This window comes from Barbus barbus, assembly GCF_936440315.1.
Source record: "Barbus barbus genome assembly, chromosome: 9".
NCBI classification, from domain to species: domain Eukaryota; kingdom Metazoa; phylum Chordata; class Actinopteri; order Cypriniformes; family Cyprinidae; genus Barbus; species Barbus barbus.
Genome location: NC_136737.1, coordinates 2,987,460 through 3,001,329, shown reverse-complemented (window position 1 = coordinate 3,001,329; position 13,870 = coordinate 2,987,460). Strand labels below are relative to the sequence as shown.

General features: G+C 35.4%; 1 protein-coding gene across 11 annotated transcripts in view; it reads left to right on the top strand.

Moving 5' to 3' along the window:
* The first annotated feature begins 627 nt into the window (after positions 1-627).
* LOC306874474 (uncharacterized protein) overlaps positions 628-13,870 on the top strand; it is a 207,065-nt gene continuing 193,822 nt past the window's right edge. For 10 of the 11 annotated variants that reach the window (XM_079424551.1, XM_079424545.1, XM_079424552.1 and 7 more), the window contains exons 1-12: positions 628-917; positions 1,174-1,278; positions 2,333-2,422; positions 2,784-2,888; positions 3,076-3,160; positions 3,429-3,624; positions 3,717-5,541; positions 6,261-6,431; positions 8,922-9,095; positions 9,277-9,450; positions 11,743-11,916; positions 12,098-12,271. In XM_079424551.1, coding sequence (XP_079280677.1) covers positions 1,235-1,278; positions 2,333-2,422; positions 2,784-2,888; positions 3,076-3,160; positions 3,429-3,624; positions 3,717-5,541; positions 6,261-6,431; positions 8,922-9,095; positions 9,277-9,450; positions 11,743-11,916; positions 12,098-12,271 — 3,212 coding nt within the window. In that variant the 5' untranslated portion in view covers positions 628-917; positions 1,174-1,234. Of the gene's footprint in view, positions 918-1,173; positions 1,279-2,332; positions 2,423-2,783; positions 2,889-3,075; positions 3,161-3,428; positions 3,625-3,716; positions 5,542-6,260; positions 6,432-8,921; positions 9,096-9,276; positions 9,451-11,742; positions 11,917-12,097; positions 12,272-13,870 lie in introns of those variants that run through there. The other variant, XM_079424544.1, reaches the window with a different exon arrangement.

Genomic DNA, 13,870 nt, shown 5'->3' with positions numbered 1-13,870 from the left:
GTCAATCCGGACTAATAGTAAACTTCATGTGGGTCCATCAGACATGGGTGTGGAAGGAGATGAGGAGCAGACCATCTGGCCAAACAGGCTTGAAACATGCTCAAATGGACATTAAAACAGAAGTAAAAGGGTTAATAAGAAAGAAATGGCAGAAGGAGTGGGATAGTGGAGCAGAAGATAGACACTTATATCTCATTCAAGAGAAAGTAGGTCTAGAAAGAAGAAAGTATGGCAAAAGAAAAGAAGAGGTTTTAATGTCAAGGATGCGTTTGTTAAATCAGAGCCTACACAGAATGGGGAAAGTGTGATAAATGTGGTCCGGCTGAATCAATAGAACATGTTCTTATAGTGTGATGCTTATGAAAGAGACAGATTTATACTAATTCAAGTGTTCAGATCCTTGGGAATAAATCATTTATCACCTCAGGTTATGTTAGGAAATGGCCCAAAGCAATCAAGAATATTAAATTAATTCATTATTTTCTTAAAAGAAATAAGATTGATGAATATAATTGAAGAGATTGTAGTATTATTTAGTTCTTCCTAAACATTATGCGCTCTACACTCCTATCCAGCAGGTGGCGGGACTGCACCAGTTTAGTTGCTCTGCCGACCGCCATTAATACCAGAAGAAGAAGAAGAAGAAGAAGAAAGTAAACACTTAAAACAGGAAGATAGCAAGAGAAAGCGTTGATCGTTGGATTTGATCCATGCCATGTCCTAGAAAACATTTTTATAGACACAACTTTAGCACAGACGCTACTAATTTTAACTCTCGCGGACATTGTTTCTGTATGTTTAATCCAATCCGTTTGAGAGATATGAGAATTAATTGATATCAAGCTACAGGCCTAAAGCACAGAACAATGAGCGTTTCATATACTTATATATTCTCTTCTTAGTGGACAAGACTGCAAGTAAGTTTTCAGAAAGGGTTTATTGAAAGCGAATGTGTTTCTGAAGGTTTTTCTGTATTTCTGCTTCTGTTTTATTCTGTTGTTTCTGTGAAGCGAAATCGAAAGTATTTTTAATCCAGCCATTTCTCATCAAGATCATGTGGTTATTCTACATGAGTGCATTCGTTTGTTACTCACTTTATTTTCTAGTGTTTTTTGTTGCTGTTGCTGCTAACTCAACATATTGATTGATCTGATTAATATCCATCATCTCCAGGTCATACTGAACAGCAGATTGTTGTCTCATTAGTGCTGATCAATAACAGTTTAGCTGCAGTATGTCAGAGGAGCGAGGAAAGATGAGTCTCTCACAGAAACAGAGGTAAGACTGAGTCTGCTTTCAGAGAATCATTTTAAACACTGCTGGAGTTTCTCATGTTTCCTCTTTAGTGTGTAATGTATCTGTTTGTGTAAGATCTTCAAAGATACAAAGGTCTTAGTCTCCTGCAAAGTGATTTATTCTGTCTAACAGAGAACACTGATCCAGAAATGCCTAAAATGCCTGACTGAAGTCCAGATATTACTTTCTCAAATGTCTGCATCACAATGTGAAATATTAGCGTAATGCTGTTCAAAGGTAAACACAAAGAGAAGACGAGGCTTCAGTGAGTTGTAGTGTTGTCGTCATGTTGTGGAGACGCTGTGTGTTTGGATGCGAAAGCAAACCCTCTTTGTTTGGAATCAGTGGTTAAGATTTATTTATAATGCTGTTCCTGAGCCGTACGACCCAAAGGTTAGCTTGTGTTCAGCACGCTTTATGAGCTGCAGTGCATTTTCTCCACAACACCAGCTATACACACCTAAATTACTGTAAATAAAATACAGTAAACCACACCTAAATTACTGTATTTGATGTTGGCTCTTCAGGACATAAAGTTGTTACAGTGAAGAAGAAACATTATAACTTTATGAGATTGTATCTGAAAGATAAGAGAGTTACAAAATAAAATCTTACTTCTGTGAAACGTTCAGCTCAGACTTGGACTCGGGGTCAAACGGATACAGTAATTATTACAACAACATTATTACTGTTATTATTACACACAATAAACAAAGTGTTGAACTTTTAAAATAGTGTCATATGGTCCCTTTAACTGAAGTATGCTAACAGAACTGTGTAGCGCTGATGTTTCTGCTCCCCATTTCAGTCAAACATGAAAAATTAGATCAGTCAGATATTTGTAAAGATATATTTAGTCTCACATTTTAAGTACTTTACAGAAATTGTTAAACAAATGTAAGTCTGTAAACAAGAATGACTGCTATCTTTAAAACTCTGCAAACGATTCTGTGAAGGACTGGAGAGAATGTGTGTCAATATAAAACACAGATGAACCTCCTGTAGTGAAGTTTCTCTTCTCTCTTTGTGTCATTAGTGTAAGATCAGGCTCACATGTGTCTGTGAAGAGTGACCGGTCAAAGGATGGCATGCCGAACTTCAGTGAGAAGAAAACATCTATCAAAAGGTATTTATTATCTTTGACATTATAATATTGTGTTGGCTTATTTCTCCACTAAGATGCTTGTGATAGAAATGAATGAAATAAAACAATAAATCACTGATTTCCTCTTTATTGAACTCGGTCCGGAGCTTCGTTCCAGTAACACAACTACACAAGCAGCCATGGAAAATTAACCATGTTTAACCAAATTAACTTTGGAAAATAGATCATGCAGCCAAACATGAATGTTTTTCCATCTATTCATAGTCATAGATGGACAAATGCATGTCTATACTGTGTTTAATTACCGTCCTCAACAGTACAGCTCTTTAAATGAGACTGAAGGAGCTCCTGTAGTAAAGTGTTTGGTTATTTGTGTCATTAGTGTAAGATCAGGATCACATGTGTCCAGCTCTGTGTCTGTGAAGAGTGACCGGTCAAAGGGTGACGGACCATACTTCAGTGAAGAAACAGCATCACAAATCAAAAGGTATTTGATGTGTTTCTATTTCTTATTTTCTGTCAGAAAGTGTATTAGTGAATAATTATCATGAAACTTATAGTTCATAAATTCATCACAGTATTGTTTTTCTCTTTGCTAAAAAAAGCTTACAGGAGATTTTGGTCATATTTGTCCTAAAAACGCAGTATTCTGACGTTATTTTATTTACTATCAGGCTTCAGGATGAAACATTAGATCCAGATTTACAGTCTCACAGGAACCACAAGCATTTTACAGACAGTCTCCTGCAGATCTTCCAGGTAATAAAACACATTTTCAAGAATATTTAATAATTATAATAATAAATATGTTATTGAATAAGATTGTGACAGAACTTTTATTTCTAATTTCTCTTTTTAAAAACCCATAAGAATGAGAACTGTATTTTTATTAATAATTACAGCTAATTAACTCTTGTCTCAACTTTATTTTTTATGAATATTTTTTAATTTAACTGAATACATAATTTTGACCGTGTGTGTGTATATATATATATTTTTTTTTTATTGTTTTTGTCATGCTTTGTAGGATCTTGAGAGCAAAATGATAAAATTTCTAAAGAAAGAACTGGAAAAGTTTAAGAAAATATTACAAAAAGAGGACGCTCAATACTTTGTAAAGGATTTTAATGAGAACAGATCCAGTATCAAAGAAGCAGCTCTTGATCTCACGCTCTACTTCCTGAGAGAGATGAAGCAAGATGAAGCTGCTGATACTCTAGAAGGTAAGAGACTCTTGATCATCTGTCAGACTGTCATTTATAAATGTAGGAGAGAAAATAAGATTTAAAATATCTGTATTTCTGTTTCTATTTAGACGAGCTGTTCTTCATTCATCAGCTAAAATGTAGCCTAAAGAAGAAGTATCAATGTGTGTTTGAAGGAATTGCAAAGCAAGGTGACTCCACACTTCTGAATAACATCTACACAGATCTCTATATCACTCAGGGTTGTAGTGAACAGGTCAATGCTGAACATGAGGTAAGACAGATTGAAGTTACTTCCAGACGTCATGAATCACAGGAGATACAGGTTGAGTGCAAACATTTGTTTGAAGCACCTGAACAAGACAAGCAGATCAGAACTGTACTGACAAAAGGAGTTGCTGGCATCGGAAAATCAGTCTCTGTGCAGAAGTTTGTTCTGGATTGGGCCGAAGGAAAAGAAAATCAAGATATCAGCTTCATATTTCCTTTTCCATTTAGAGAGATGAACTTAAAGGAGCAAGAAAAACTAAGTTTGATGGACTTTATAACTCAGTTTTTCCCAGAGACAAAAGGACTGAAGCTTACAAGAAGAAATCAATTCAAAGCCCTGTTCATTCTTGATGGTTTGGATGAATTTCGTCTTCCTCTAAACTTCAATGGTAATGAGACGTGGTCTGATGTATCATCACCAGCCTCTCTGGATGTTCTCCTCACAAACCTCATCAAGGGAAATCTGCTTCCTTCTGCTCTCATCTGGATCACAACCAGACCAGCAGCTGCCAGTAAGATTCCTCCTGACTGTATCGACCGGCTGACAGAGATACGAGGATTCAATGATGCACAAAAGGAGGAGTACTTCAGAAAAAGATTAATGGATGAGAATCAGGCCAAAGAAATCATTGATCATGTTAAACAATCAAAGAGTCTCTTTATCATGTGCCACATCCCAGTCTTCTGCTGGATTTCAGCCACTGTTCTCCAGAACATTTTAGAGGAGAAAAGAAATAATGATGTAAAAAATAATCAGGCTGATGATGCCTCCAAAACACTGCAGGAGTCAAATACTGAAGACACTCCTAAGACTCTGACACAAATGTACACACACTTCCTCAGATTTCAGATCCAGCAGAGCAGACGAAAGTATGATGGAGAATATACACCAGATGTTTCCTGGGATAAAGATGCCATCTTTTCACTGGGGAAACTGGCATTTGATCAGCTGGAGAGAAACAATGTGATCTTCTATGACACAGATCTGGAAGCCTGTGGTATTGACGTCTATAAAGCATCAGTGTACTCAGGCATGTGTACCCAGATCTTTAAGGAAGAAACAGGGATTGTTCTGGGTACCATGTACTGCTTCGTTCACTTGAGCATTCAAGAGTTTATTGCAGCCCTTTATGCACATCTGTTTCTAGACATCAACAAGAAATATGTGTTTGATCAAGACTCTACAGAACAGGAAAACAAAAGCATGATTGATTTGCTCAAGACTGCAGTGGACAAGGCACTAGAGAGTGATAATGGACACCTGGATCTTTTTCTTCGATTCCTCCTTGGTTTGTCACTCCAGTCCAATCAGCGACTCTTACAGGGTCTGTTGACACAGCAAAATAGAAATGACCAGAGCAAAAAGGAAATAGTTCAGTACATCAAGCAGAAATTTGAAGCTAATCTGTCTCCAGAGAGATCCATCAATCTGTTCTACTGTCTGAATGAACTGAACGACCAAACTCTGGTGAAAGAGATTCAGACCCACCTTAGCAAAGGAAGTCTCTCATCTGCTGATCTTTCACCTGCCCAGTGGTCTGCTTTGGCCTTTGTGTTGTTGACATCAGAGGAGGAGCTGGAGGAGTTTGAGCTTCAGAAATTCAAGAAATCAGACGAGTGTCTCATTAGACTATCAGCAGTCATCAAAACCTCTAAAAGAGCTCTGTAAGTTATTTCATATATTGTCATGTTTTGTTCTCATCTTAAAATTGCATTTATCTACATTGATGCATAGCAGGTTTGGACACCCCTGATCTGTAGTGATTATTAACCATATACCAATTATAAGTATATATCTCTTTTAGGGTTAAATCATAACACATTGTGTTTAACTTTTCTTTTTTTCTTTAAAAATTGCAGTCCTTTGGAATTAAAGTGCAGTGCAATGTTTTTTTATTAGATTCACATGTGTTTTATGTAGAAATTTCTCTTTTCAGCAAAACAAGCTGTTTAGTTAGCTGCAGAAGAAGCACATCATGTTATTATAAAACACATTGTTCCAGATAGTTATTTTTACTCAAATATGCAGTTCAGCTTCTTAAACTTCTGCTATAAAGGAGATATACTCTTGCATAACCTCAATGCATAAATGATTAACCTCCAGATTTTCCACCTCAAGACACTCATCAAGATAATAGAGCAGCACTTTTAAATGTATAACTCATTATCATTAATGATATAAACATATTATTCATTTACATATTTTAAGTTTTATTCAAGCAAGCTATTTTTTTTTTATCTAGGAAATTTGAATCAATAAAATTTTAATATCTATGCAGTATATTTACTGCTCATGTAAAAATAATTGATATAAATTTAATTTTTGTATTTAATAAATATATTAAATGTATCTAACTCTGTGATTTGATTTATTTATCTTGTAGGCTAAATGATTGTGACTTAACAGACAAAAGCTGTCCAGCTCTGGCTACAGTTCTTGGATCAGATACCAACCTGAAAGAACTGATCATGAACAACAATAATCTGCAGGATTCAGGAGTGAAGCTGCTCTGCACTGGACTAAAGAATATAAATTGCAAGTTAGAGATACTGAGGTAAGTTTTGTGACAATCCCTTGTGTTTGGTTAGAATTCAGATCCATCTGTTAACATGGACCTAGATAATTTGCCACAGAATTGAGGACAGAACTGCTTCAGCTCAGTGAAATTTGTAGGCCAGTGCTTCCCAAACCTGTCCTGAAAGACCTTTAGTCCTGCACATTTTGTATGTCTCCCTTATCATAAACACCCAATTAATGTCTTGTAGCCTCTACTAACGAGCTGATGAGTTGAATCAGGTGTGTTAGATAAGGGAGACATACAAAATACGCAGGGCTAGGGGTCTTCCAGGACAGGTTTGGAAAGCACTGTTGTAGGCTTTAATTCCACCATTTTGTATCCAGGTTTTGACCCTCTCTGCAGAACAGTTTGTTTTTATAGGTGGGGCACATTTAAGACGCTGAAGTGAACGCCCACTGCTATGATTGGCGAACAGTTTTGCATATTAATACAATGCAATATTTATTTGTAAAGCACATTTAAAAACAACCGAAGTTGACCAAAGTGCTGTACAGAATAGAATAAAAATTAAGAAATAAGATGACTAAAACAAGATTATCAGATTTAAAACACAACAATAACAAAATAGCCCAGTATTCAGTAAATTTGGCAAAGAGAAGAAGGATCGTGTTTTTTTTAAAGATATGGTGTCACCAAATCACATTTAAGACTGTTAGGGAAGGAACCGGTTGACAAGCATTTGTTAACCAATAACAGACCAGGACCAACTTGTGACGATTTTAGTTTGAGGTGCCAGCCTGGTAACTATCCAGACAATTTAGTAGTAAATAAAAAAAAAAAAAAAAAAACGTCCCAAAGGAATCTAATACATGTTATATCCATTTATAAGATCCCTATCATATCCTATCTATAATCATGTGTTATGTTATTAATTCAAATGACCCTTCAGCAACCAAACAAGCAGGTGAAAATAACATATATTCACAGTTTCAGGAAATACATTACACATTCACAATATCTTCTCTGAATTCAACAATACAATAAATCCAAACATATCAAAAAGGACAAAAAAAACGAACACAAAAATACCACTTCACAGAAATATGTAACTTCATAGCTCCCAGTCCATTCAAAACGTATTTAGCAGGGTGATTTTCACTCATGTAATGTCCATACCTTACATTCCACAAATATGGTGATAAATGTCGGCCGACCTGACATCGTTCATAGTGTAAATCACCAAACGCGTTACGAAATGTCCGTTGAGCATTGGTAGTTCAAAACTGTATCCAATTCCAAATAAAGAAACAAAAACCCACCCCTAAACACAAACAAGGGAAATACAATTAGCACAGAAATAACCATCAATTTCCTCCTTTAATAATAAACAACAAAAAAGGAGAGTTGCACTTACACTTTCCCTAACATGCTTGACTTAACTTCAATCTCCGTTTTAAATCATGTTAACGGCATAACTTCTCCCCAAACACATCATCAACGGGAGAAATAAGCACTCTGAACACGACTTCAGCGGCAGACTCGAATCACTCCCAATATGGCATCAATATGAGAAACAAGCACTCCGAAAACTTCCACAGATTCAGAGGGAGATTCAAACACTCACAATTCGGCTTCAGCAGAAGAACAGAGAAAGACTTAGAGGACGTCGACCTGAACATGTGAAACGCTAACAACACCGGACATTTATTTCCTCTCTAAAAATGACGTCATATTCCAATAAGGAAAATTTAAAGGGGAAGACCTCTTTTATTAGCAGAGTTCATCACATGAAATTCGCTACAAACTGTGTAATCCAGAAGGCCTAATGGTTGAGGGTATAGAAACGATCAAAAAGAACATTCGGGGTGGTGACCGATTAAAATTACTTTTACAGAGAGAAATATATATATTATATTTTATATATACGATTTACAGGCCACAGTGTATCCTGGGTTGAATGAAGAAATAGATTCCAGTCATTTCTTGTGATCATATATATATATATATATATATATATATATTTGTTTGTTTGGGCTTAACTTGCAATGTAGCCACCTTATTATTATGATATTTACGATGTATGGCCACCTAGTGGAAAGAAGAGTTCCTTGGATTTCTCTTTTTTACATCCATGATTTGTCTAAGGGGTTTTCAAACTTTTTTTTGTCAGCCAAACACCTTTGACCTAAATTATTTACTTGAAGTAGCCCCTGAGATTTTAAGTAAATATTTCAATAATTTGTTGGCACATTTGCATGTTTAACTTTAAAAATATTTATTTTTATCCGTTTTAAAGTTTCAGTAATATTTAAGTAATACTATTGTTGTTATTACATTCAACAAATGATAAAAAATCATATTACTGTAATTTATAATGTATAACATTTTTTCTACAATATTTTTTTAATATTTTTCCCAAAAAGATAATTCTTTTTATACATTTAAGATTTTACAACTATATGACATTTGTATAAACCTGTAACATTTCTTTGCAAAACCAAGGTTACATTTTAATTTCTGTTCTAGGCTTTCAGACTGCAGTATCACTGAAGAAGGTTATAAAGCTCTGGCTTCAGCTCTGAGATCAAACCCTTCACACCTGATAGAGCTGGATCTCACAGGAAATGATCCTGGACAATCAGGAGTGAAGCAGCTCAGTCATTTACTACAGGATCCAAACTGTCAACTGAAGACACTGAGGTGAGACGTCATGAAATAATACTAAATAAATGATATGCAGGCAATTTATTTATAAAGAATATTTCATTAATGCAGTTTGTAAATCCATGCCTTTCACAGTGTTTGAGAGTCAGATGTTGTTTTTCACCAAGTTTATTTCTGAAATGAAGTTTACTTCATCTTCTGTTTTCTCTTTATGCAGTCTGAATAACAACTGTATCACAGAAGGAGCTTGTCATGTTCTGACTGCAGCTCTAAACTCAAACCCTTCAAATCTGACAGAGCTGGATCTGAGTGAGAATAAACTAGGAAACTCAGGAATGAAGATCATCGTGACTCTGTTTGAAAATGTACAGTGTAGACTGGAAAAGCTGAAGTAAGTATTTTAAAAGTGTATCCCATTAATTACCCAGACTGCAGTGACCCACCACAGTTTCATAAATTTGAAAATATTGTTACACTTCTCACACAATTACAATTAATCAAAATAAACTCAGAATTGTGATATGACTTGCAGTTATCAATTCACAAAAGACTAAAATTTAATTAAATATACAGTCTGCAGTGTCACATGCTTAAGAGAAAAGTGCACTTACATGTGAGCCGATCATGAGTTAGTATCAATATTATTGTACGAGCGTAAGGGATGCTTAAGGGTTCGGTTGGGTACTAGTAGAAATGGTGGTAGGATTTTCCGGTTAGAGAAACGGAAGCAAGAGAAGGTCTCAGTTCCCGGATTTTATTGTGATTATCTTTACATGCATGAATGGTTACAGGCAATTGCCCATAGGAGGTGCATGTGGGCTTGTGTGTGGTCTACAATGAACACAGAAAACAGTATACAATATAAGATTTGAAATATAAACAATACTATGGCTAGCCTAAAGAAATGAACGTTATACACAGCCACAGTGGCAGTAAATCACAGTATCAAATGTCAAGTAATAAAGGCATTTATGTAGCATTACTTTGGCAAAGTCCTTTCCATTTAACTATGTACCGTAAACGGGTGTACAATTTTAGCTTATGTATCTAAATTATGCAGTGGAACATGCACAGTTTAGCAGCATTAAACTAGTGTCAACATTTGACTTGGCATAGACTGTAAAACGGATAACTTTTAATCAATCACTCACAGAAGAAACAAACATGCAGTAGTCCTTTCTCTTGTACAATGAACAAGTCGATCGCTCCACCCATACATACACTGCCTCCTGACACTTGTCTGGACATGTCTGGACTTGTTCAGCTTTGTCCAAGCATTAAAGTTATAGATATAAAGATACCTCTGGGTGGCGTTGTTGGGCTTTCATACAATTATGATTCTCCAAGTTCAGCGATCAAAACTCTGGCTTTTTTGCTCAGTGTTATTTCAGAGTTGTATTAATATTATAACATATTTATATATTGTCATATCAGTGTCCTCTTATGTCAGATTCATAAATTTAATCAAATTCAATCGGTTATGCCCCGTCTAGGGTAAAGGAGCAACATGAAAGAGTACAACACAAAAAAAGTTTTGAAAAGATGAATGAACAGTATTTAGATGAGAACAATGGTTTAATGATGCAAGAGGGGGAATAATGGCTATTAATAATCAAATTAAATCACTATCAGTAAAATCAATAGATGGATTTTGTATAAATTCTGTTAAGTTTAACTATAACTTTGTAATGTAGAAATATTAAATGATTGCAAAAATGAAAAATTCTTAAATATGAAGCTACAACTGCCAGTAGGTGGCAGCAAGTGACTCTAAATGAGTGAGTTGAATCCTTAAATCAGCCGATTCGTTTAAAATGCTAATTCGTTTAACTTTGCATACGACTGTACTTATAGCCTGACTGAATAATTGACTGGTCCATGTAACACTGAGGAACTGGTTCTGCTGTTTGTTCTATTTATAAAATGGAAATTTGTGTCTGACAGTTACTCAGTAACTTGTTTATTGTACATTTGTGATTTGTGCAGATATTCGGAAAAACAGGATTCTTGTTTGTGTGATACACTAACTCCTAGAGCAGCGATCCTCAAATCTGACTCGTGAGATCCTCTTTCCTGCAGAGTTTAGCTCTAACCCTAATCAAACACGTCTGAGCTGCTAATCAATGTCTTCAGGATCATTAGAAAATCACAGGTAGGTGTGTTTGATCAGGGTTGGAGCTAAACTCTGCAGGAAAGTAGATCTCGTGAGCCAGATTTGAGGATCTATGTCCTAATAGCATATATGTTATTATTAACTTTTTTTAAAATATATTTTCATTTCAAGAAAAAACGTGTATTTTTAACACTGCACTTTGTGTTCCCTTGGCATTAACGCTGTTGTGTGAGTGTTTCTAATACACCAGCTGAGGGAGTGATGTCAAATGAGACATTTTTCTCTGTTCTGACCAATGCAGTCAATGTTGACTTTTTTTTTTTTTTGATCAAGGGAAATTAATTTCTCAGTTCATGACCTCTTTCAGTAACTGTAACCTGAAGTGTTCTCAGGTGAGCTGATGTGTAAAATTTTAAAGGTCTTGAGGCCTTTTAGGTTCAGTTGTACACTAAATTGCACAGTAAACTGACAAGGAACAAAAATAATTCACTTTATAGATTAATATTGTAAAGGTTATTTCTGGAATACATCATTAATCTGTTGAATGATACATTTTAATTTCTGTTCTAGACTTTCAGACTGCAGTATCACTGAAGAAGGTTATAAAGCTCTGGCTTCAGCTCTGAGATCAAACCCTTCACACCTGATAGAGCTGGATCTCACAGGAAATGATCCTGGACAATCAGGAGTGAAGCAGCTCAGTCATTTACTACAGGATCCAAACTGTCAACTGAAGACACTGAGGTGAGACGTCATGAAATAATACTAAATAAATGATATGCAGGCAATTTATTTATAAAGAATATTTCATTAATGCAGTTTGTAAATCCATGCCTTTCACAGTGTTTGAGAGTCAGATGTTGTTTTTCACCAAGTTTATTTCTGAAATGAAGTTTACTTCATCTTCTGTTTTCTCTTTATGCAGTCTGAATAACAACTGTATCACAGAAGGAGCTTGTCATGTTCTGACTGCAGCTCTAAACTCAAACCCTTCAAATCTGACAGAGCTGGATCTGAGTGAGAATAAACTAGGAAACTCAGGAATGAAGATCATCGTGACTCTGTTTGAAAATGTACAGTGTAGACTGGAAAAGCTGAAGTAAGTATTTTAAAAGTGTATCCCATTAATTACCCAGACTGCAGTGACCCACCACAGTTTCATAAATTTGAAAATATTGTTACACTTCTCACACAATTACAATTAATCAAAATAAACTCAGAATTGTGATATGACTTGCAGTTATCAATTCACAAAAGACTAAAATTTAATTAAATATACAGTCTGCAGTGTCACATGCTTAAGAGAAAAGTGCACTTACATGTGAGCCGATCATGAGTTAGTATCAATATTATTGTACGAGCGTAAGGGATGCTTAAGGGTTCGGTTGGGTACTAGTAGAAATGGTGGTAGGATTTTCCGGTTAGAGAAACGGAAGCAAGAGAAGGTCTCAGTTCCCGGATTTTATTGTGATTATCTTTACATGCATGAATGGTTACAGGCAATTGCCCATAGGAGGTGCATGTGGGCTTGTGTGTGGTCTACAATGAACACAGAAAACAGTATACAATATAAGATTTGAAATATAAACAATACTATGGCTAGCCTAAAGAAATGAACGTTATACACAGCCACAGTGGCAGTAAATCACAGTATCAAATGTCAAGTAATAAAGGCATTTATGTAGCATTACTTTGGCAAAGTCCTTTCCATTTAACTATGTACCGTAAACGGGTGTACAATTTTAGCTTATGTATCTAAATTATGCAGTGGAACATGCACAGTTTAGCAGCATTAAACTAGTGTCAACATTTGACTTGGCATAGACTGTAAAACGGATAACTTTTAATCAATCACTCACAGAAGAAACAAACATGCAGTAGTCCTTTCTCTTGTACAATGAACAAGTCGATCGCTCCACCCATACATACACTGCCTCCTGACACTTGTCTGGACATGTCTGGACTTGTTCAGCTTTGTCCAAGCATTAAAGTTATAGATATAAAGATACCTCTGGGTGGCGTTGTTGGGCTTTCATACAATTATGATTCTCCAAGTTCAGCGATCAAAACTCTGGCTTTTTTGCTCAGTGTTATTTCAGAGTTGTATTAATATTATAACATATTTATATATTGTCATATCAGTGTCCTCTTATGTCAGATTCATAAATTTAATCAAATTCAATCGGTTATGCCCCGTCTAGGGTAAAGGAGCAACATGAAAGAGTACAACACAAAAAAAGTTTTGAAAAGATGAATGAACAGTATTTAGATGAGAACAATGGTTTAATGATGCAAGAGGGGGAATAATGGCTATTAATAATCAAATTAAATCACTATCAGTAAAATCAATAGATGGATTTTGTATAAATTCTGTTAAGTTTAACTATAACTTTGTAATGTAGAAATATTAAATGATTGCAAAAATGAAAAATTCTTAAATATGAAGCTACAACTGCCAGTAGGTGGCAGCAAGTGACTCTAAATGAGTGAGTTGAATCCTTAAATCAGCCGATTCGTTTAAAATGCTAATTCGTTTAACTTTGCATACGACTGTACTTATAGCCTGACTGAATAATTGACTGGTCCATGTAACACTGAGGAACTGGTTCTGCTGTTTGTTCTATTTATAAAATGGAAATTTGTGTCTGACAGTTACTCAGTAACTTGTTTATTGTACATTTGTGATTTGTGCAGATAT